At 42.8% G+C, this 25182-nt stretch overlaps 1 protein-coding gene across 5 annotated transcripts in view; it reads right to left on the bottom strand.

Moving 5' to 3' along the window:
* The window catches only part of akna (AT-hook transcription factor), a 37652-nt gene that overhangs the window by 2015 nt on the left and 10455 nt on the right, over positions 1-25182 (bottom strand). For all 5 annotated transcript variants that reach the window (XR_007039247.1, XR_007039248.1, XM_047372096.1 and 2 more), the window contains exons 3-19: positions 24134-24806; positions 23780-24065; positions 22964-23038; positions 21388-21529; positions 21204-21292; positions 21060-21119; positions 20862-20980; positions 20619-20775; positions 19849-19899; positions 17023-17129; positions 16640-16860; positions 15528-15678; positions 13325-13474; positions 2672-2808; positions 690-887; positions 472-555; positions 131-266 (exon numbers count right to left, since the gene is read on the bottom strand). Coding sequence is in view for 3 of the 5 variants with exons in the window: in XM_047372096.1 (XP_047228052.1) it covers positions 131-266; positions 472-555; positions 690-887; positions 2672-2808; positions 13325-13474; positions 15528-15678; positions 16640-16860; positions 17023-17129; positions 19849-19899; positions 20619-20775; positions 20862-20980; positions 21060-21119; positions 21204-21292; positions 21388-21529; positions 22964-23038; positions 23780-24065; positions 24134-24806 (2836 nt within the window). In the remaining 2 variants the exon portion in view is untranslated. The remainder of the gene's footprint in view (positions 1-130; positions 267-471; positions 556-689; positions 888-2671; positions 2809-13324; positions 13475-15527; positions 15679-16639; positions 16861-17022; positions 17130-19848; positions 19900-20618; positions 20776-20861; positions 20981-21059; positions 21120-21203; positions 21293-21387; positions 21530-22963; positions 23039-23779; positions 24066-24133; positions 24807-25182) is intronic.

Here is a 25182-nt window from a genome sequence, read left to right on the forward strand (position 1 = left end):
AAGATAAAAAAACTACGTTTTTTATTTCATCTGCGGCTTATTAACTGCACCTGTATTAATAGTAAGGTGTGTGTCCGTGTAAACAGTTTTTGGACTCTTTACACTGTGTTTTGTATTCAGAACTACTTACAGAATATGTGGTGGGTAACTAGGCATATACTGCAGCGCTGAGTGTGAAACTGCAGCTGCAGTATACCTCCAGGCTCTGTCGAAGGAATCAGCTGGTTTGTGGTTTAGGTGCATAGAGGGGTAATGTCTGTGACAATCTGTGAATAGAAACAGTCATCTGTTCGATTCGATTGATTTCCTTTGATTATATTCTTGTCTCTGCTGAGTAGGTCGTCTCTACACAGAGTTTATTTTTTTATTTTCCACTGGCAATTTTCATTTACTCTGTGATGGCTGACTAGTCACCCAATACAACATTAGACATAATTGAGTCACAATTTGTCTGAACAGCCTCTATATCACCTGAATCTGTGCATTCATGCAGTTTGAGGCGTCCACAGATGCGGCAACAAGGATCTGACGGCTCTCTGCTGCCACCAAGTGGTCCTGCCAGCACATTAACCAAAAGCTCAATTATGTAGAACAACTCATGTAGTACATCTAGTTGTGTAAAAGAATTTAAATAAATACAGAAAGAGTAGATTAAGATCTTTTGTTGAGGATGAATGGGGATGTCTTACGTTCAGTAGGTCCTCTGAGGATAGATGAACACTGAGGACAAAGAGGAACCTGGTCTATGTTGTCCGGTTCATCTAGGTCCTTACATGTCTGTGTGTTTCTGCTGCGTGCATCAACTGAAGAGATGCTGTGTGGTGCTACAGATGTTTGGGTACATCTGGACACCTGAGACTGAGGTTGCTCTAGCTCTGATCTCCTCACTGAAAACAAAAAAAAAAAACATAAGATGCATGGTCCAACATGTTATTGAGGCCAATTAAAGCAAATAAAAAAATTTAAAAAATGGATGTATGCAATAACGTTGCTAATTTTTAATAGAAACATGTTCCAGGATATTGTTGTTTTGCACCAATACCATGTACAGTGGTGTAAGAATTATGATTATTAATTAATATTTATCAAGAAATAGAATTTAAAATCATAATTTGAAAAAAAACTTCATTTCTTAACCAAAAATCATTACTTACAAATAGAAATCAGAGATGTCCTTTGGTGTTATGATTATTTGGTCAAAGCTCTAATAATTACAATTAGCTATTCATCATTAATAATTGATCAATTATTAAACAAAACCACAAAATGTCACCGTTTATTCAACTGCTTCACCGAAGGTGAGGGAAGTTTGACCTCGTTTTGACAGATAAATCACTCTTGCACGAAATAAACACAAACGCTTCTCTTAATTATATATATTAAGATTTATTGAAGCCAAATAATTCTGACAAAAAAGTTTCACCTAACAAGCACTTTTCTATACAAAGGGAATACAAATGACTACCGAACAATAATAATAAAAGAAAAATATTTGCGCATTCAGTGTCTATGAAGATCAAACCAGCAGTTTATGGACAAAATGTGTATTTAGAAGTCCTCCTGGTGTTCTGATGTCTCGATCGCAGCTCTTAGCCACTATCAGCTGATTGCCCCAAATCTCGAACAAAGAGTCATAAACACGTCCGTAATAAACTCAAGAAAAAAAACGTAAACCTATCATCCGTCTAGGAGGGGAAAATATGAAGAACCATTTAGTTGACTGAATCAACGAGGAAACTCATCTCCTTGGAAATAAAACCTCTGTGGGGTTTTCACCTGCGCCGGCTGTCGGCCTGGTCTTCGATCGGTTTATGAATCTTCTGACCTTCTTGTATCAGACAGCTTTCAAGGTCTTCTGGGAATGGCCTTGTGGAGCAAAAGTTTGCCTGCAAGCTTTTGTCTCTCCAGATATGCGCCTCCGTTGCGTCGACCCGTGAGACACGCTGGAAAATGGCAACAAAACTTTATTTCCTGCGGGTTTATAATCCCGGGTGACGTCAGAGCTGCGATGTCTGTTGAGCTGCGCATGTTCAACTGCACGATCAAAATGGATGACTCCAACACAGGCCTGTTAATTCTTCTTTAAGAAGCCCTCCTGTTCTCCACTCATTACCTGTATTAACTGCACCTGTTTGAACTTGTTATCTGTGTAAAAGACACACTCAAACAAACTCCAACCTCTCCACAACAGCCAAGACAAGAGAGCTGTGTGAGGACATCAGGGATAAAATAGTAGACCTGCACAAGGCTGGGATGAGCTACATGAAAATAGCCAAGCAGCTTGGTGAGAAGGCAACAAATATTGGTGCAATTATAAGAAAATGGAAGAAGTTCAAGATGACGGTCAATCTCCCTCAGTCTGGGGCTCCATGCAAGATCTAACCACTTGGGGCATCAATGATCATGAGGAAGGTGAGGGATCAGCCTAGAACTACACGGCAGGACCTGGTCACTGACCTGAAGAGAGCTGGGACCACAGTGTCAAACACACTATGCCTATATCAAGAATACATCAAACCCCAGAATAAGTGATACTCATTCTTCTTGTTTATTATATATTATGTAACAAAACCATTAATTTAAATACTGAACATTTTACTGCAGTTAATTAAAAACAGCCTGAGGGTATAGCTTAAAGTTTTGGGCCAAGCATTAATCAAGATGAACTCACAGATGTGACTTTGTTGCTGTCGTTTCTGTGCAGAAGCTGATGTCTCTCTTCTTGTTTTGCTCAATCCAGACTCCTGTTCGAGTTCATCGACTCCCTGAGCTGATCTCCTCCCCAGACTGACATCACCCTCCCTAGATCTGAGAAATGAAGGACAAAGTATATAACAAACCCTTAAGGAACAAAGATTTCCTGGTAATAAAATTGGCTTTTGTTTCTTGCTTTACTCAATTGATAAAGGCAGTTTCAGTTTTTTCTTTATTTTATAACTTTCTCTGCGGTTTCCAAACCTGTCCAAATCCAATTTATTTAGAAAGCACATTTAAAAAACAGCAACATTGCCAAATTGCTGTACATAGTGAAATAAAATAAACTAAAATAAAAGATAAAGCAAGACATCCAACAGTAAAACACAAAATACAATAGAAGAGTCAACTCTCAACTGGTCAAATGTTACTGAGAAAAGATGCGTTTTTAAAAGACACTTAAAAATAGGAAGCGAAGATGCCTATCTGATGTTTAAAAGCAGTGCGTTCCAATGTTTGGGAGCCATAACAGAAAAGACTCCATCTCCTCTGAATTTCTACCTAGGTTTTGGGAAAACTAAAAGCAGCTGGTCGGCTGATGAAAGCGCCCGCGAAGGAAGATAAAGCTGGAGTAGATCCGAGAGGTACAGAGGAGCAAGACCATTCAAGCATTTATAAGCGAATAATATTTTTAAATGAATTCTGTAATTCACAGAGAACCAATGAAGAGAGACAGGGCAGGTGAGATGTGTTCATATCTCTGCATGCCAGGAAGAAGACACTCAAGATGAGTTGAGACAAAAGCATGCATCATTTTCTCCAGGTTGTGACTTGACAAAACTGGCTTAAGGGTTGCCACTTGCCTTAACTGAAATAAACATTTTTGCAGAACAGGTCTGATTTGTTTATCAAATTTAAAATCTGAGTCCATAATTATTCCCAGATTTGTTACATGCTGTCTGAGGTATGACGTCTTCAAGGCAATCTAACGGGTTGGATGGAGCATGTATATTCAGGTGTTAGAGGTGGGTTGTCAGCATAGCAATGAAAGAAGAGGCCATGTTTTCAAAATATACACCCCAAAGGGAGTAGGTATAAAGAAAACAGAAGAAATTGGCTCACTTACATACTTTAGCTGAAGCCATAGTTTGTAGGAAGATTACAGAGGATCAAAATTGTTTAATTGTACAAAAGGTATAAGTCAGAAGAAGGCTACAAAAGAATCAAGAGCATTATATATAAAGACTTTCCTCACTGCGCCATGTCTCCATGTAACGTTTGGAAGAAATATGTTACTGAAACCACAAGTTTGTCCCAAAACTGATGAAACGACAAGACAGAAAGTGGTCAGAGAAGATGCTAAGAGGCCGACAAACACTTAAGAAGCTGCCATCATTTTCATTGAATACCAATTTTTGTTCTTATGTCACAACAAACTCCTATATTCATCGTATGTCTGCAATAAGTGAGTCGCAAATCAGAATCATTTCTCCCCAAAGGAAACAACCAGACTAAAATCCCATAAACCTTGTGGAAGAATGTGTTTTTGTCCCATGAAACCAAACTGGGACTATTGGGCATGATGCCAAAACACTAACACTGTGCTTCACAAAAGGACCATCATAACTGCAGTAAAACAAGGTGGTGGTAGCATCATACTGTGGGGTTATTTTACTTCAGATGGGCAAGCTTGCACCCTTTTGTTGTCCGATGAGCTAACCCCTCCCTCCTACTTCTCTACAGTACAGACCAAAAGTTTGGACACACCTTCTCATTCAAAGAGTTTTCTTTATTTTCATGACTATGAATATTGTAGCTTCACACTGAAGGCATCAAAACTATGAATTAACACATGTGGAATTATATACTGAACAAAAAAGTATGAAACAACTGAAAATATGTCTTATATTCTAGGTTCTTCAAAGTAGACACCTTTTGCTTTGATTACTGCTCCGCACACTCTTGGTATTCTGTTGATGAGCTTCAAGAGGTAGTCACCTGAAATGGTTTTCACTTCACAGGTGTGCCCTGTCAGGTTTAATAAGTGGGATTTCAACCCTTATAAATGGGGTTGGGACCATCCGTTGTGTTGTGCAGGAGGTGGATACAGTACACAGCTGATAGTCCTACTGAATAGACTTAGAATTTGTATTATGGCAAGAAAAAAAGCAGCTAAGTAAAGAAAAACGAGTGGCCATCATTACTTTAAGAAATGAAGGTCAGTCAGTCCGAACAATTGGGAAAACTTTGAAGAGTCACCTCTGCTGCGGACGATGAGTTCATCCGAGTCACCAGCCTCAGAAATCGCAGGTTAACAGCAGCTCAGATTAGAGAACAGGTCAATGCCACACAGAGTTCTAGCAGCAGACACATCTCTAGAACAACTGTTAAGAGGAAACTGTGTGAATCAGGCCTTCATGGTAAAATAGCTGCTAGGAAACCACTGCTGAGGACAGGCAACAAGCAGAAGAGACTTGTTTGGGCTAAAGAACACAAGGAATGGACATTAGACCAGTGGAAATCTGTGCTTTGGTCTGATGAGTCCAAGTTTGAGATCTTTGGTTCCAACCACCGTGTCTTTGTGCGGCACAGAAGAGGTGAACGGATGGACTCTACATGCCTGGTTCCCACCGTGAAGCATGGAGGAGGAGGTGTGATGGTGTGGGGGTGCTTTGCTGGTGACACTGTTGGGGATTTATTCAAAATTGAAGGCATACTGAACCCGCATGGCTACCACAGCATCTTGCAGCGGCATGCTATTCCATCCGGTTTGCGTTTAGTTGGACCATCATTTATTTTTCAACAGGACAATGACCCCAAACACACCTCCAGGCTGTGTAAGGGCTATTTGACCAAGAAGGAGAGTGATGGGGTGCTGCCCCAGATGACCTGGCCTCCACAGTCACCGGACCTGAACCCAATCGAGATGGTTTGGGGTGAGCTGGACCGCAGAGTGAAGGCAAAAGGGCCAACAAGTGCTAAGCATCTCTGGGAACTCCTTCAAGACTGTTGGAAAACCATTTCAGGTGACCACCTCTTGAAGCTCATCAACAGAATGCCAAGAGTGTGCGGAGCAGTAATGAAAGCAAAAGGTGTCTACTTTGAAGAACCTAGAATATAAGACATATTTTCAGTTGTTTCCCACTTTTTTGTTCAGTATATAATTCCACATGTGTTAATTCATAGTTTGATGCCTTCAATGTGAAGCTACAATATTCATAGTCATGAAAATAAAGAAAACTCTTTGAATGAGAAGGTGTGTCCAAACATTTGGTCTGTACTGCATGTCTAAAGGGATTGCTCAATCCAGTTCTCTATCCAACGGGTCCGGACTTCCCTAAACCTGAAAGATCTTACTAAGCAGGTTTACTGAAAGTTCTGTTTAAGCTGGTGTCAGGAAATGACTCGCCTAGCCTCTGACAGCCTTCATACAAAAGTAGCCTATCGCAGTCATCCACACCTTCAACAGTCACTTTTGTTCACGGCTGCTCATTCCTTAATGTACAACTGGCTCTTGGTATATGGGCTAGGTTAATTTTAGTAGCTCGGCACGAGCCCCAAGGGCACTGTTTTAACAAACTTGACTAAGGCAACCTATAAAAACCTCCTAAAATATCTCAGAACCAGGCAACAAGACTTTTTACCACCAATGAAAAACCAAAAATACGGTGACTCAAATAATTGAATGTCCACGATTTAACTAGAATTTTATATGCTTTCTTTAATTAGTAACACTTTTGCAGGGGTCAGTAACAGCTTAAATTCAGCAACACAAAATAATTTAAATAATAGAAATGAATCAATCAACTCAACCCGTCTTTCCCTGATGCTGAAACTAGTGAGTTTGGAGAGGCTTTGAAGACGGAGGCTCATCAAGGCACCTGATGGAGAAGATTCTTCTGGTAACAACGAGTGGTTTCTTGAAGGGAATACAACTCAATCTTCAGTTTTCTTCCTTTAAGTGGCAGGCACTGATGCTCCAGGCTTTGATGGTTAAACAGGATCTTTGTTGTTATATGTCTCAGAAGAAAGTAGTTTCCAGAGGCTGAAGAGTTGAAGGAAACCCGGAGACATAAATGAAGTTGATTCAGGACTTCCAGAAGCCTGAAACGTAGAGCAATCAGCTGTTCACCGATCAAGTTCACTTCTGTTGTCTGGATAAAAGGCTTTAGATGAAATCAGATTCTTAATCTTGAGGCACAGTCCTTTCTGGGCCCACGGGTTGATCCTCTTTTTAATGCAGTTGATCAGCTGGGCTGTCTCTGTTCCTCGGATTCATCTGTGGCATCTCTCCAATCTTGTTCGTTGGTCTTCTGCGAGGAAACAACCAACTATTTCCTCTATACTTGCCCATTTTATAGAGCATTTCCACCAAACTCTTTGTGCTCATTGGCCAGTGGTTGTTGCCATGGCTGTCCCATTGGTCGCTCATGACATAAAGTGATTTTCTGGAATTTCCCCGAGTGTCCATATCAGACATGCCATCATCACCTCAGTCCTGAGCTGTCTGCTGACCTCTCCTTTGACCTGCGCCCCCACCTCAGTCATCAGACTTGTGCTGTAAGCTGCAGCTCTCACTTCCCCAATTCCTGAACATCTGCTCTATTCCTGTCTCACTCAACGTTACACTTCCTCTTAAACAGAGGCTTTAATTCTTACATCGGTGCTGCCCAAACTTTTAGTTACAGCGTTTACTTCATTTACAGTTTAAAACCATTACTTAAACTTCATCCTTTTTATTCATAAACCACACATTATCTTTCATATATAGCTGATTGAGAATTTCTAAACCTTAATGTTTTTTTTATTTTAATTATCAGTTCTCAATCATATTTCTGTAGGGAATATGATTATTGATTAATATTCATCAAGAATCATAATTTAAAATAATAATTTGAAAAATATTAATTTCTTAACCAGAAATCATCACTTACGAATAGAAATCAGAGATATCCTCTGGTTTTGTGATTATGGGCTCAAAGCCGTTTAATAATTACAAATTATTAATCAAAACCACAAACTGTCACTGTTTATTCAACCACTTCACAGAAAGTGGAGGATCGTTGACCTTGTTTTGACAGATAAATCACTCCTGCACAAAATAAACACAAACGCTTCTCTTAATTATATATATATGAAGATTTATTGAAGCCAAATAATCCTGATATACCGTTATTCTGGTCCAAAACCTTCACCTAACTCACAAGCACCGTTCTACACAAAGGAATAACAATGACTACCTAACAATAATAATAAAGAAAAATATATATATATGCATTTAGTGTCTATGAAGATCAAACCAGCATTTCGTTCGTTCGTTCGTCATTTTCCGCTTATCCAGGACCGGGTCGCGGGGGCAGCAGACTCAGTAGACGCCCAGACGTCCCTCTCTCCAGACACCTCCTCCAGTTCCTCCAGGGGGAGCCCAAGGCGTTCCCAGGCCAGCCGAGAGACATAGTCCCTCCAGCGTGTCCTGGGCCGTCCCCTGGGCCTCCTCCCGGTGGGACGTCCCTGGATGACCTCCCGAGGAAGGCGTCCAGGAGGCATCCGGTATATATGCCCGAGCCACCTCAACTGTCTCCTCTCGATGTGGAGGAGCAGCGGCTCTACTCCGAGCCCCTCCCGGATGGCCGAGCTCCTCACCCTATCTCTAAGGGAGTGACCGGCCACCCTACGGAGGAAGCTCATTTCCGCCGCTTGTATCCGGGATCTCGTTCTTTCGGTCATGACCCAAAGTTCATGGCCATAGGTGAGGGTAGGAACGTAGACCAACTGGTAAATCAAGAGCTTCGCTTTTCGGCTCAGCTCTCTCTTCACCACAACGGACCAGCACAGTGCCCCCATTACTGTGGCAGCCCCAACGATCCGTCTGTCGATCTCCCGCTCCATTCTCCCCTCACTCGTGAACAAGACCCCGAGATACTTAAACTCCACTTGAGGCAGGAACTCCCCTCCAACCTAAAGAGGACAAGCCACCCTTTTCCGGTCGCATACCATGGCCTCGGACTTGGAGGAGCTGATCCTCATCCCAGCCGCTTCACACTCGGCTGCGAACCGCCACAGCGCATGCTGTAGGTCTTGGCTAGAGGGGGCCAGCAGGACCACGTCATCCGCAAAAAGAAGAGACGAAATCCACTGGTCACCAAACCAGACCCCCTCCGGCCCTTGGCTGCGTCTAGAAATCCTGTCCATAAAAGTTATGAACAGGACCGGTGACAAAGGGCAGCCCTGCCGGAGTCCAACATGCACTGGGAACAGGTCCGACTTAGTGCCGGCAATGCGGACCAAACTCCTGCTCCGCTCGTACAGGGACCGGATGGCCCCTAATAAAGGGCCCCCGATTCCATACTCCTGGAGCACCCCCCACAGGGCATCACGAGGGACACAGTCGAATGCCTTCTCCAGGTCCACAAAACACATGTGAACCGGTTGGGCAAACTCCCATGAACCCTCGAGCACCCTGTAGAGGGTATAGAGCTGGTCCAGTGTTCCACGGCTGGGACGAAAACCACACTGTTCCTCCTGAAGCCGAGGTTCGACTATCGGTCGGACTCTCCTCTCCAATACCCTGGCGTAGGCCTTACCAGGGAGGCTGAGGAGTGTGATCCCCCTGTAGTTGGAACACACCCTCCGGTCCCCCTTCTTACAAAGGGGGACCACCACCCCAGTCTGCCAGTCCAGAGGCACTGTCCCCGACCACCACGCAATGTTGAAGAGGCGTGTCAACCATGACAGCCCTACAACATCCAGAGACTTGAGGTACTCAGGGCGGATCTCATCCACCCCCGAAGCCTTGCCACCGTGGAGCTTTTTAACCACCTCGGTGACTTCAGCCTGGGTGATGAAAGAGTCCAACCCCGAGTCCCCAGCCTCTGTTTCCACCACGGAATGCGTGATGGCAGGATTGAGGAGATCCTCGAAGTACTCCTTCCACCGCCCGATAATGTCCTCAGTCGAGGTCAGCCGTCTCCCGCCCCCACTATAAACAGTGTTGGCAAAGCACTGCTTCCCCCTCCTGAGGCGCCGGACGGTTTGCCAGAATCGCTTCGAGGCCAACCGGTAGTCCTTCTCCATGGCCTCACCGAACTCTTCCCAGGCCCGAGTTTTTGCCTCTGCCACAGCCCGGGCCGCAGCACGCTTGGCCTCACGGTACCCGTCAGTCGCCTCAGGAGTCCCACAAGCCAACCACAGCCGATAGGACTCCTTCTTCAGCTTAACGGCATCCCTTACTGCCAGTGTCCACCACCGGGTTCTGGGATTGCCGCCACGACAGGCACCGCAGACCTTACGGCCGCAGCTATGGGCAGCAGCATCGACAATAGATGCGGAGAACATGGTCCACTCGGACTCTATGTCTCCAACATCCCCCGGGATCTGGTCGAAGCTCTCCCGGAGGTGGGAATTGAATAAATCCCTGGCCGAGGGCTCCGCCAGGCGTTCCCAGCAGACCCTCACTATGCGCTTGGGCCTGCCAAGTCTGTCTGGCTTTCTCCTCCTCCAGCGGATCCAACTCACCACCAGGTGATGATCAGTGGATAGCTCAGCCCCTCTCTTCACCCGAGTGTCCAAAACATGCGGCCGAAGGTCTGATGATATGACAACAAAGTCGATCATCGACCTCCTGCCTAGGGTGTCCTGGTGCCAAGTGCACTGATGGACACCCTTATGTTTGAACATGGTGTTCGTTATGGACAATCCGTGACTAGCACAGAAGTCCAATAACAAAACACCACTTGGATTCAGATCGGGGAGGCCATTCCTCCCGATCACGCCTCTCCAGGTGTCACTGTCGTTCCCCACGTGGGCGTTGAAGTCCCCCAGCAGAATAATGGAGTCCCCGGGAGGGGCACTATCCAGCACCCCCGACAAGGACGCCAAGAAGGCCGGGTACTCTGCACTACCACTCGGCCCGTAGGCCGAAATGATAGTCAGAGACCTCTCCCCAACCCGAAGGCGCAGGGATACGACCCTCTCATCCACTGGGGTAAACCCCAACACGAGACGGCTGAGCTGGGGGGCAACAAGCAAACCCACACCAGCCCGCCGCCTCTCCCCGTGGGCCACTCCAGAGTAGAAGAGAGTCCAACCCCTCTCAAGGAGATGGGTTCCAGAGCCCACGCTGTGTGTGGAGGCGAGCCCGACTATTTCTAGTCGATATCTCTCGACCTCCCACACAAGCTCAGGCTCCTTCCCCCCCAGCGAGGTGACATTCCACGTCCCTAGAGCCAGCCTAAGCATCCGGGGATTGGGCCGCTGAGGTCTCCACCTTCGTCCGCCACCCAATCCTCTTTGCACCGGTCCGTCACGGTTCCCCCTGCAGGTGGTGGGCCCACTGGGGGATGGCCTCGCGTCTCTCGTTCGGGCTTGGCCCGGCCGGGTCCCGCGAGGAGCAACCCGGCCACCAGGCGCTCTCCGACGAGTCCCGACCCCAGGCCTGGCTCCAGGGTGGGACCCCGGCTCCGCCGTACCGGGCGACGTCACGTGCCTCGATATTTTGTTCTTCATGAGGGGTTCTTGAACCATTCTTTGTCTGACCCATCACCTAGAGCCTGTTTGCCATGGGAGACCCTACCAGGGGCATTTAGGCCCCAGACAACATAGCCTCTAGGATCATTTGAGCACTCAAACCCCTCCACCACGTTAAGGTGACGGTTCAAGGAGGGGCAAACCAGCAGTTTATGGACAAAATGTGTAATTTTGAAATCGAGACATCAACACGACAGGAGGATTTCTTTCCATTTAACCCAAATTACACATTTTGTCCAAACCAGCAGTTTATGGACAAAATGTGTAATTTGGGTTAAATGGAAAGAAATCCTCCTGTCGTGTTGATGTCTCGATCGCAGCGATCAGCTGATGAAACGGTGGGGCCACGCCCCTTTAGCCACAACCAGCTGATCGCCCCAAATCTCGACAAAGGGTCATAAAACTCTTGAGGCGGGAACCCAGTGGAAAACTGGAACAAAGAGTGGTCGGGTGAGGCCCAGACCGCAGCTGCCTTGAATGAAAAACTTTTAAAAGTCCAACTTCTAACTCCTGGCTGATTTGGGATCAACTGGAAAAAACATTAACCACAGCGCTTGCGCAGCAAATAAAAATACAGCTCAGCAAAACATAATTCAATCAGTATTGCATGCAACAAGTTAATACCTTAGATTAACTACAGGTGATCCTACATCACCTTAACTATGTCTCATCCTGCCCAGACTTCTAAATGCACCTATCCGGTTTACTATGAAAAGAACGAAATTACTTTGACGTTGATTTCTGCTCTCCACCGGTTGAGGATGGATCAGGTCTGAAGAAAAGGGGGGGGGGGTGGGGGGGGGGGGGGGGGGGGAATCGAATTAAGGAAAAAAAAAAAAAACGGTAACTTCTCATCCGTCCACGAGGGGAAAATATGAAGATATGAAGAACCTTTAGTCGACTGCATACACAAGGAGGAAACTCTTCTCCTTGGACATAGAACCTTTATAGGTTTTCACCTGCACCAGTTGTGGCACGGTCTTCGATCGGTAAATAAATCTTCTGATCTTCTCGTATCAAACAGATTTCCAGCTTTCAAGCTCTTCCGGGAATGGCCTCGTGGAGCAAAAGTTCGCCTGCGAGCTCTTGTCTCACCAGAAATGCCCCTCCTATGCGCTGTCCTGCGACAGGCGGAAAAATGGCCACGAAACTCCGCATCTCAGCCAGTTTATACTCCCAGTGACGTCAGAGCTGCGACGTCTGTTGAGCTGCGACCAAATGGATGGCCCCAACATTTCAATCATATGTGTTTTAACTTGAAAATCAAAGATTACTTGTTTCATTTAATACTTTTTTGACTTGATAATCAAAGATGACTAATTTCATTTAATACCTGTAGAAAATGGAAAATCCTGATACATTACACAGGACGACACACAGGCCTCTCCAGTCTCGCAGTTCTAAAATATGAGAACATGCTTGTTTCACCCTCCACTACTTCAACTGTGTATTTTATTATTGCATGGATTACACAAAAGGATATTTATTGTAATTTTTATGGATTTAACTGTGAGCAGTTAATGAATGTAGCATGGATTACATGGAAAGATCTCACCTTATTTTGACAACCCAAATTAAATGAAAACTGACTTCATGAGACATAGGCTAGACACATGGTCTAGTCAAAGTTCAGGAGTAAACCACACAGAAAAACTGAGGTCACATGAAGATGACTGTGGGCAAACTGTGTCCTCACAATCCCACCGATCAGATGTTGAAAATGGCAGAAATATTGCCAAGTCAAAATGTGGGATGCTGATAGGCTCCTATCAAAGAAGACTGGCTTCTATCCAAAGGTGCTTAAACTAATTATTTTAAAAGGTGTGCACACTTATACAACCCATTTATAATATCTTTAATATTTTAACATATATTTCCCAACAGATTTGTTTGCAGTTGAACTGTGGAGGTTGTTTGTCACATTAAAGTCAGAAAAGGTTTGGAAATGATTTACAGTGGGGTTAATTTCAACATCACAAAAACCCTGTTTTAGAAAGGGTTGTGAAGGCCTTTGGGAGCCTCTTTGACTACAAATCAGTACAAACTGCAGTTTTTCCGTGAAAGAGACAAACATGTGGGATTGCGCCTGCAGGAAAAAGCTGACCTGATAGAAGGTGAGGGGGTGTGATGAAAGCAGATCTTCTGAGCTGAAGGAGCTGCTGTCACTGAGCTGAGGGGCTTCTCATTTCTCAAAGAGATATCCAGTTTCTCCTTCAGTTTTTCTACTTCGGCTTGAAGCTTCATGAATGCATCCCTAAAAACAAGAAAACAGACGGATGTTTCAAGAGGATTAAAATGCATCTACATGCAAGTTTGTATTTAGTACACAGTAAACCACACAAAGTTCTCACTGCTTAACAGCAGGACTCCAAATGATGTGACCAGACAGACTGCCTTACTGTGAAGATTTCAAGTCAATGTTTGTCCAAGTCAAATCTCTATCCAGCAGTCATTCCCATATTATGTACACAGACACACAGTTTGAGAGGAAACATGCAACACCACATCATGCAGTGAACAATAGATTGTACCTCCTATAAGTAATCTCATTCAAAAGCAGCAGATTCTGAAATACAGAAAATAAATAGGATTATACATGAGCATCTAAATGTATTAGAATATCATCAAAAAGGTCATTTATTTCGGTAATTTAACTGATATCGATTCAGTTCACAGAGTCATAAAGGTTTTACTGCACATGTTGTGGATTATGGCTTACAGCGAATGAAAACCGACAATCCAGTTCCTCAAACAAATTAAAATGTTACAAAAAAAAAAAGGATTTTTTTATTTTATAAAGAAATACTTTCTTGTGACCTACACAATCAACAGACAAGCTCAACAGGAGTGTAACATCGGGTCAGGGGGGTAACAGGTCCAGCAGGGAAACCCAGACATCCATCTTCCCACTGATACCCTCCAGCTCATTCTGGGGGATCCAAAGGCTGGGTCTTCCCTGAAGTCTCCTCCCAGTGGGAGATGTCTGGAAAATATCCAGACATGGGAATTGAGCGTCATGTTTTTTTTTTTTTAGGGCCAGCCTAGAGGTTTGATTAGGCTTCCGCCCTGACGAACATGTGGGATTCGTATCAATGGACATGATACGGGCTTTATAGCATTTTGAACATGCACAAAAAGAAACAATTTATCAAGCGTGGCCTCCCACCAGGGCCCATATTCACAAAGAATCCTACAACTAAAAGTGCTCCTAGTGACGTCATTTTAAGAAAAATCTCGAATTTTAAGATATGTCTTAGAATTTTCCCTTGGTAAGATAAAAGTTATTTGCAAAAACACCTGAAGTCTTAACATTTCCTCACGTTAGCAGCTTTCTTAAGCGTAGTGAGGACGGACGGACAAGACAAAACCAGACAGACAGACCAGACGATCCAGGCTAAAACGTTCAATGTGATGAAATAATATCATGGTAAAGATGGACCCTTTTAAGGCCTTGCAACAGAGCATGTTAAAGCAGAGGCTGGTGAGGGAGTGGGTCAAGAAGTGTAGTTCTAGTTTTTCCAGCTAAACTACGCTACACATGCTATAATGGTAAGAAAAATCAATGCAAACTTGGTGACTCTTTTCTACCCGTTTATGCCCCTTGGTCGAAAAGCTCACGGGGCACAAACAGATAGGAAAGGGGCCCTGAGGGGCACGGTTAATACTTTGTATAAATTCTCCCTCATAACGCTTCACCTCGAGGGAAATCCAATGCAAAGAATTAACCACGCCTCTCTGGGCCACATGGTGCCTCTTAATTTGTTTGTCTATATTTTGCTTAGGACTGGAGGGTGAACTAGGTGGTCATGATCAGTACCTAGCATTGGTGTGGAGAAGCTGCCCTGAGGGACAAGGTCAACACTTTGCATTGGCTCACATCACTGCAGCTGGTGGAGGAAGGCTGGATCGCGCCGATTGCGGCAATAGCTCCGCCCCCTGGGCACAGCACGTTCGTGCAAGCCAGATTGACGTGCAGCAGAGGTAAAGACTATCACACCGCACCCTCCGATGACGTTCCAGGGGCCACGGCAGCCAAAGCGAGGAAGTCGGTCAACTTCAGTAAGAGGTATATTTAAACAGGTCCTTGTAACAGGGCTGAGTAGACTTTTTAAATCTATTTTGGCGCAGTTTACTGGAGTGGTGAGCTATGAAAATGAATTATCGGAGCTCCCTCTGTGTGAGCCGTCTTTTCAGGGCTGGCTGTAACAGCACTTGTTTGCTACAATCCTCATGCAGGAGCCTCTGAGTGTAGGCTTGGCCGTTTTTACTCAGCTATCGCCATGACAGCCGCAGTTACGCACACTCACTTGTAATTACCCCCATGACTGGGGTTTGCCACTCTCAGGGGATGACCATGGCGATGGCGGGCAGGTGGTGGCGAGCTCGAGTTGGCGCAGAGTGGAGAATCGACAGATTCAGAGAAAGGGTCACTTCGCTGCTCCTCACAGGCTGAGGGAGCTGTAGAAACGACAGGAGGAGACGGGGTGTTTTAAAGGGAAAACACTGGCAAATTAGAGCAATAACACAACATCAGAAGAGAAAAATGTATCGTAGCTGGAAAGTAACACATTACACTTACTCACGTTACTGCAGTTGATTTCTCTTTTGTATTTTTAATGTAGTTTTAATAATCTATAGTTTTACTTAAGTACGTAAACCATGTACTGATAAAGTAGGCAGATAATGCTAAAAATATCACAAGCTTTTTACATTAAATTTACAATTTTAATCACGATTTGCCAACATAAAATCTCTACAAGAAAAGAAAAAACAAGGCTAAAGTTGACTTCTAAACACCTACTTTTAAATCAGTTTGCATAATTTTGCCAACTTGTGTTTCGAACAGCTGAGCCTTAACATATTGGCACATTTAAGACTAAGAACACCACCTTTAAAATGTATTTAAAATGAAAAAAAATGTCTTTTAAATTAAAAATAAATGAAACAGCACTCAGGTAAAGTGCACTCTTGCTACATAAGATCTAGCAGTATGAAAATTAGGTAACATGAGCATTGTAATTAAATTCACTTCTGCAAACTAGGGGTGAGAGATAAAATTTGTTCGATGCATTTTTGCAAACTATTTCAGGCTCAAACAGTTCATTGAGAATGTTTTTATTTATTGTAATAATTGCTCAATTAAATTTGATTCGATTACTTTTGTGTATTTTGGGGTCAGTATGTTTATAAAGAAGGTTAAAGTGAAAAATAATTTATAATAGGTGAAGTCAGGCTGAAAAATTTATACCAGACATGCATATGGTAAACATGTTTCTGTGTGGCACATAAAGGCAAAATCAGAAATGATAGAAAAATGCCAAAACAGGCTCAGACAACTAAGAAGTTCAGACAGGTTTGAGATACAAATCTGTTCTTTTCACTCAAAGTACTTTTTAAATTTCATTGCGTAGATTTTTACCATCACTCATCATCCAAGAATCACTAGATCCATTGTCAGCTCTGGCCTGGTTTTTCAGGCTAATGCAGCTCTGAGGAGAGTAGGAGAAGGTGCGCCTCCTCTGTCTGCTTCTCCTCTTCTGATTGGAGTCAAGCGTGTGGCCCTCTGTGGGCTCCAGGTCACCGAGTGACAGAGATGCTGACTGAGGTCTCATAGGGTTTCTGTCCTGAGGCGCTGAAACACTGTCAAACCAAATTAGGACATTCCAACAAGCAGAGACAGAAAGAACAGGTGAGCTAAGAGAAAGAGACACTACATATCCCATCTGATCGGTGCTTCACTGGATATGGATGGTGTGGGGAATCATTTATTGCAGTAAATGAAAGAGTGGAGGGACTTCACACCTCTCTGAGGCCATCTGGTGGAGTAGAATGGGAACCGCTGCAGGGGTCAGATGGCTGCTGTCTGAACCCACAAACCCACTGTCTGTTTCTGGAGAGATGATTCGATCCTGATCAGTAAAACAGAAAAAACAGACATCTATTTACATGCTATGTTTGTCAAACCATTCACATATTGTTACTTCATAATAAGAGGCTTTATTAATCACTCCTTAGATGTCTGCAAATCTTTGGTGCATTGTGAGCATTTACAAATCAATAAATTATTCTGTGAGCCTATCCTTTTCAACCTGGAGAAAATAATCAAAGTAGGAAAGACAATGTTTGACACAACAGCTGATACAATAAATTAATGTAAAAATTTATTTTTAAAAAAGCCCTCACAGGCCTGTTAGTTCTTCTTCAAGAACCCCTCCTGGTCTCCACTCATTACCTGTATTAACCGCACCTGTTTGAACTTATCTGTATAAAAGACACCTGTCCACACACTCAAACTCCAACCTCTCCACGATGGTCAAGACCAGCGCCTCTGGTCATGAGGATGGTGAGGGATCAGCCCAGGTCTGACCTAGTCAACGACCTGAAGAGAGCTGGGACCACAGTCTCAAAGAAGACCATTAGTAACACACTACGCCGCCATGGATTAAAATCCTGCAGCGCACGCAAGGTCCCCCTGCTCAAGTCAGCGCATGTCCAGGCTCGTCTGAAGTTTGCCAATGACCATCTGGATGATCCAGAGGAGGAATGGGAGAAGGTCATGTGGTCTGATGAGAGAAAAATAGAGATTTTGGTCTAAACTCCACTCGCTGCGTTTGGAGGAAGAAGGATGGGTACAACCCCAAGAACACCATCCCTACCGTGAAGCATGGAGGTGGAAACATAATTCTTTGGGGACGCTTTTCTGCAAAGGGGACAGGACGACTGGACCGTATTGAGGAGAGGATGGATGGGGCCATGTATCAGGAGATCTTAGCAAACAACCTCCTTCCCTCAGTAAAGGCATTGAAGATGGGTCGTGGCTGGGTCTTCCAGCATGACAATGATCCGAAACACACAGCCAGGACAACTAAGGAGTGGCTCTCTAAGAAGCCTCTCAAGGTCCTGGAGTGGCCTAGCCAGTCTCCAGACCAGAACCCAATTAATAACTTTTGGAGGGAGCTGTAAGTCCATATTGGCCAGTGGGAGCCCTGAAACCTAAAGGATCTGGAGAAGATCTGTATGGAGTGGTCCAAAATCCCTGCAGCAGTGTGTGCAAACCTCGTCAAGAACCACAGGAAACATCTGATATCTGGAATTGAAAACAAAGCTTTCTGTACCAAATATTTAGTCTTTCTAAAGTATCAAATACTTATCTAATGCAATAAAATACTAATTACTTAAAAAAAAGAAAAAAGAAAAATCACACAATGTGATTCTCTGGATTTCTTATTTTCCATCACTCAAAGTAAAAGTGTACCTATGATAAAAATTAAAGACTTCTACAAGCTCTGCAAATGAGAAAACCTGCAAAATAGGAAGTGTATCAAATAATTGTTCTCCCAACTGGAAGTCACCCATGACATATAAACCAAACTAATTCAAATAGGATGTAATTTACATTCACCAATAAATCCTAAGGGTTCAACAAGATACAGTACTTAATATTTTTATTTGCATTTTTCTTTGAAAGAAGGCAGGACATTTTTTTATCAAGATCAAAATTCCTGCATCTGTAAAGAAAAAGTACTAATGAAAAAAGGTACGCCCCGTTTCCATTAGTCCCTACTCAACATGGTTCGGCACAACTCTACCTGCGTATTTTCTGTTAATAACAGTTCCAACCGTGCTGAAAATGTGACGTCAGAAGACTGCCAGGCACTGATTGGGTAGGGGTCGGTGTCTCTAGCCACAGCACATTTTAATAACCAGTATCTTCAACCGTTAAATCGTTGTTCGCAGGGCGTATTGTGTATATGACCACTAGCATTAGCTTACCCTCACAAGTCCTTCAGCTTATAATGGCTTTTCTCTCCTGTATTTATCCAGAGTGTGTCGTCTTGCTGTTTGCAGCCTTCTCTGGCTCTCTTTCAGTCAGACTGATAGTAGCCACAGACCAAGCAGCGGTCAAGGCTGTTGTTGTGTTTGTGTCTCTACAAATCACTTCACGTAACTTCTGAAAAGGGGCATTATTGGCAACTTCTTGCCACAGGATTATGAAACCAGTCTGATGGGAAATCAAAACAAGGCTGAGAGACGGGGTATACCCTGCAGTTCGTGCCATCACTAAGACTGAAAGCCTAAACTTGAGTCAGCCAGGTGACCACAGGCAGTGGTTGCAAGGAAAAAAATACAAAGTTTCTCAGGTAAGAAAATGTGTTCTTTATTTTTTAATCTGTCAGTTTAAAACGTCCACTGACATCCACGAATTGCATCAATAAACAGTTAAAAGACAAATTTTTTCTTGCATGTTTACTCACAACGATGAGCTGAAGTAGCGATTAGATGTTTCTCAGTGTCAGAATCAAATGAACTACAGATTTGTTTTTATTAGCATTTTGACAACCAACACGTGAGTTTCAGAAAAAAAAAGCTGTGACAGCTACAATGCCGTAGCGCAGATAAACTGTCGCTACGTTATTGTGAGACTTTTAGCTGCTTCCATTCACTGTGTCTTTAATACAACCAGTGCCCAGCCTTTTTGGATAAAGCACAGCTACTTAAGCTGCTGGAAAAGAGAGTGCTGACACTAGGGCTGCTTGATTATGTAAACAGTTATAATCATGATTATTATATTGATCAATTTTGAAGTCACGGTTATTTTACACAATGTTTTAAATAAGCTGAGCTTACCTCCACTTCTGCTGCAGCACCAGGATCAGTCTGGGAAGGCTCAGAGTGACTCTGTACACACAACGATTTTCTAAAGTTCAAATCAGAGGTTTGCATCCAGTCATCAAACCAATGAATGTCTTAATTTTTGGTGTAAAATGATTCATTTTTTCCCAGAGTGGAATGTTTATTCATAAGAAAACTTCACTGATTTTGTTAAACAAGCATTAGGTGCAAAATTTGGGATCAACTGCAGATGTTCTCCAATCCACACGGTCAGAATTATTCATACTTAAATAAACGTGGTGCTGACAGATCCTACATGGTTTTCATGTAAGAAGTTCTGACTTTTCCAGGATCAACCTTCCAGTTCTTGGCCATTTAATTTCATATCAACACAAAATGCTGAAGTTCACTACACATTGATGGCGGATATTTCTCGAGGTCAGGCTTTATCACAAACTGATCGGCTGGCTACTGCACTAAAAATCTCACTTTTTTCACACTTAGTTTTCCTTTTTCCATACTAATCCAGACCTGGAAAATTATAAAAGCAAAATTCAATAGTTTAACAGAGGAACCAGGAAGCTCAACAGTAAATCTAAACCTCCTGCACTAATTCTTATTAAATAATTAATCCATAAACAGTCCACCATGAAAAATAAATCATTAAAAAATCTCACATTTATGAGTGGATGTGACCTTCTCACTCAAAGAAATTTCTAAATTTGTTTTACATCAGTTGCAGATTTTCTGTTGCTAAACAGACAGAATGAACAAAGAGCTGGAACCTGCTGATGAGTCTGGGTAATTTCTCCTCCTTCAGGCAGATCAGATGAGGTGTTTCTAGGAGGTGAAGGAGGAAAAGATTCCTGCTGAATCTGCCCCACCTGCTCCTTCAGCTCATCCATTTGCAGCCCACACTGAAAGATCAGACCCTCCAGCTCCCTGAAAAAAAAGGTAGTGAAATATACCACATGCCAGAGTACCACATAAAATTTTTACATGTACCTCTCTGCAACCCTCCTGCTTACCGTTCAGGGTCAAAATGGCAGTTTTGCACTCCTGTCTGCTGCAGGAGTTTGTGTTCATCTCGAGCCAGAAGGAATCCCCTTTCTAAAGAGTCCAGACTCTCAGAAAGCTGAGAAAGACCCTGAAGGAGAGCAACAAATCAGATGAGAAAATAGTCAGCCAGTCAGATCACTGAACAGAACTTAGTTTGTTGTTCTTACTGTTAATTTTTCAAAGGATGTGAGTTTATCACTCTTAAGGAGATCCTGAAACGTCTGCAGCTGGAAAAAATAAATTAAAAATTTAAATGTTAGGAGATATTAGATTCTATTTGCAAATCATTGGTAGATTTAACAAGTGGTTACCTGCTGCAGGAACTTATCAGATTGACTGAAGAGGATATTGGAGAACTGCTGTCCCGGCTGGGGTGCCGAAGGGCAGGCGCTAGACTTTTCTGTGCAACAAATGTTAAACAAGAAGTATTTCTAGTCTCATCTGAAACATTTTTAGGTAAAAAGGGCAGCAACACAGAGACAAACATCTTGATACCCTGATGAGAACTGTGTCCAGGAGAGCAGATCTCCGCACGCTGGGCTTGAGAAAAATCTAGCTTCAGGAAGTTTGAAGTGTTACAATTCAGCCCAGAATGCACAGAGTGAGCGGCCTTTGGCGGATCAGAGTACAGGTTCACCTGGAGGGAACATGGGAAGAAAAAAAAGACATGAATAATAATCAATAAAAGAATAAATCACCTGTTTATTAATATCTAATCTGCTGCAGAATCTGGCTCATTTACACATTTTATCTCCACAGACTGAATATTGAATCAATAGTTGACAATTTATTATGTCTCAGCAATGCAAATGTGGTAACAGACCTGCAGCAGCAACACTGTGAAACCCCACAGATTTAATCAGCTTCAGATTTCACATATCAGTTGTAGATGAACAATTCTCTAATTATTCAACTGAAGAGTAGAAATATCGGTCTCTGATCCGTATCCAAGCCAACGCTGATCTGGCCATGTTAAATGATAAATTACATTCCAATTATAAAATTATTTTTATCACCCCACAGTTTAAATGAGAAAGAATAATCAAGCACAAAGATATGTGAAAGTTTAGTGGTCAGAAGAGACCAAAATGGGCTCAACTTAATTTGATTGGTTTGTAGTTGCGTATGACCTTAAGATCACCTCTGCTGCTATACAGAGATGTTTAAACAAAACTAAAATCAGCTAACAGGCAACTTTGATGGTGTCAATTATGGAATTTTGTGGGATTTTATTTATAAATCAGTTTTGTAACAACAAAGAGCTTTTAAACTGGTTGGTTAGATTTAAGAACATTTAATTGTGTGGTTTTAATAGTGCATTGGGCAACTTCTTGTCAACCTCCCTGGAGGACCTGCAGAACAGAGCAGTAACCAGACACTGCAGCAGGAACATAGCCAAAGGTGCATTTTCTACACTTTTAAGTTATTATATACTGTAAAAATCTGAGACAAAGAGATGAAACGAGTTTATTATTTAAGGGTCATGGTCACCATACAGGATGTACCTTTAATATCAATACAAATTCAGAACAACTGCAGCTGGAAACATTTTAGCACCAAATGTTTCAGCTTGTGATTTTCTTTCAATCTTTAGAAACTTACCAATGGAAGAGTAAATGCCACTTTCAAAAGATACGATTCTTCATGGAGACAACAGTCCAACATGTTCATAAAACTACCAAACTGTTCAGTTATTTCCACTCAAATGCCCCCCAATGGCCAGATGGTTTCCCAAATATTAAGATAAAACCGGACTCCCTGGGCACCATCCGTCTAGTAGAACAAACAATGGCAGCAACACGCTCCAAGAGCTCAACTGGAATTTGTTTTCATTTTAAACTAAAGTGTTCAGAACGGTTAAATGATATATCATTACATCCATTCAATAAAAAAGCTATTTTGGGAAACTACACGATTCTCATTGATTTAAAGCTTTGTTTTCAATTACCTTGAAAGTGAGATCAATGATACATAATTCCGGCATCATTATAAACCATTGTTTTCCCATCTCATGTGAAAACACAGAGGTTCAAATATGAAAAATGATGCTTCAGATCCTGAGATTAAATACCCTGGCTTCCAGACGGAGACGATCGATGGTGTTCTCTGCCTCTGCTAACTTTGTCAGCAGTCTTTTGTGGTCTTCCTGCAGAGAGAGAAACAACCAGCAGGACAAGATGAGGAGTACACAGACACAATGGGAGTATACCACAGAGCACTTTCTGGATAAACAGCTTGTGAACCTGGAGTTAGAAAAGCAAATTAGTTCAAAGTAATTATTTCTACATTTACAGTCTGCATAGGCCAAGCATGAAGTGCCTTGGTAAAGTATTCACACCCCTTGGACTTTTCATAATCACTGCAAAAATGGATTTTCTTTAATTATCAAACATTTCATTAAATAACATGTTATTCTTTAATTCTAAAAATGTTTTCCCCTTTGTTTTAAAATGTAAAAAATGGCATTGTGGTTTTTACATTTCACCACTAAACAAGCACATTTTAAATATAAAAGTTTTTGTTTTTTATTCATTAATCTACATTTAATACATATAAATGTATTCATTACCAGTTATTTATTTCATGTATTAATTTCTAAGTAAGCAACAAATTCATTGCTTTTATGAAGGGTTTTTGCCCAAAAATGTCAGTTTTCCAGAATGTTTCCTATGTTCAGTTTGCCCATTTGGGAGTCTGGAACTCCGTAACCTTTGCATGTTGGGAGTCTGTGACAGTTTCTGGGATTACAGGCTGACAAATTCATATTTTAAGAAGTATTTTTTGTGGTCACTGTAGTTCTCACCATCTTGCACAACAATCCATTAAAACCTGCTGGAGATGATTAGTTTTTGACCCACATATGAGACCGATTTCTTTCGGATCATACCTGAAGCTGTTCGACCAGAGTGGTGGCCTGCTGCGGACACCTGAACTCTGCAGGGACGATGGAGTTGGGAACGTTGGTATGTGTGTTGGAACCAGAAGAAGTGTTGTTAAACAGGACTTCCTTAATGATGTCCGCTGGGGATTTAAACACCATCGGGGGCTCTGGGGACAGGGAGGTCCTTGCTAATGACTTCTTGCTTTTTGGAGGCTTGTAGCCACATTTGGGGAAATGAACCCTGGGTTCAACCTTTGAGAAGTCTGGTGTTTGATGACTCAGGGTTGCGCTTCTGTAAATGAAAAAGAGAAGATAAATAAAAATAAGAGGTGTTAATGAGAACAATTAAATTTAACTCACCTAAATTCATCCTTTCCTGCAGGTTTATTTCTGGCTCCAGGAGTTTTTGGATTCTTGTCGTGACCTTTGCTCGGCTGTTTGGATTTCAAAGAGCCTTTTTGGGCTCCACCAAGGGAAGGTGTCCTTGTATACACAGCTTCAGCAGAGTGAGTTTTCTGATGTTCTGATGCCTTTGTTGGGATGTTCTCTAAAACATCTTGTTTAGAAAACGCCAATGCTGGCTGAGGAGAAGCCCCGAGTTTCGTCTCTGGACAACGGGGACTGGATTTCACGCTTGCATGACTGCAGTAAGACTCTGTTTCTGTGAAGCCCATGTCTGGAAAGGTTTCAGCTTCAATTCCTGGACCTACAGCCAGTTCCTCCTCGGTAAAATGGTAAAGGTGAGGTAGAATGGAGGCAGTGGCTGCAGGCTCAGATACCAGACAGTCATGGCCAGAGTTTTCAGCAGGATTTATATCAGACATGCAATAATGAAAATTCAACTCATCTAAAGCTTCAAGCTCTCCTGATGTATGAGGGAGTTCATTTCTCTTCCTGGTTCTGTCACTCCCTTTCCCATCTCCATCAACATCCTCCTCCTCAGTCATGTTGAAAGATCTGCCTCTGTCATTCTCTCTCTGACTCCGTGTTTGATCCTCTGTGAATGCTTTAAAACCACCTTTCATGTCACAGTCTGTCAAAAACAAGTAGTGATAAAGACCAAATCAGTCAATTTGTATTATGACCTTAAATTTAAAACCTAAGGGGTCCTACACCTTTTTTCCAGGTCAAAATCCCATACTGTTCCAAAGTTAGATGACTTTAAGTATAAATACAGTTTCTACTTAAGACATTTCTGCAGCACTCAGGCTTTAAATATGGAACCTGAAAGTCATTAAGCAACTAGATGGGTAAAGATGGATGGATGGATGGATCCGTGGACGCAAATCACTCAGTGACATGTGTCGAGAGTTTGGATGCATGACCCACATCTACGAGGTAAGTTCAGTGGATCCGTTTGCATATAAAAACTTAAAGCACTGCCATGTTTTAATCAGCACCCTTCACAG

This window comes from Girardinichthys multiradiatus, chromosome 8, assembly GCF_021462225.1.
Source record: "Girardinichthys multiradiatus isolate DD_20200921_A chromosome 8, DD_fGirMul_XY1, whole genome shotgun sequence".
In the NCBI taxonomy this organism is placed as follows: domain Eukaryota; kingdom Metazoa; phylum Chordata; class Actinopteri; order Cyprinodontiformes; family Goodeidae; genus Girardinichthys; species Girardinichthys multiradiatus.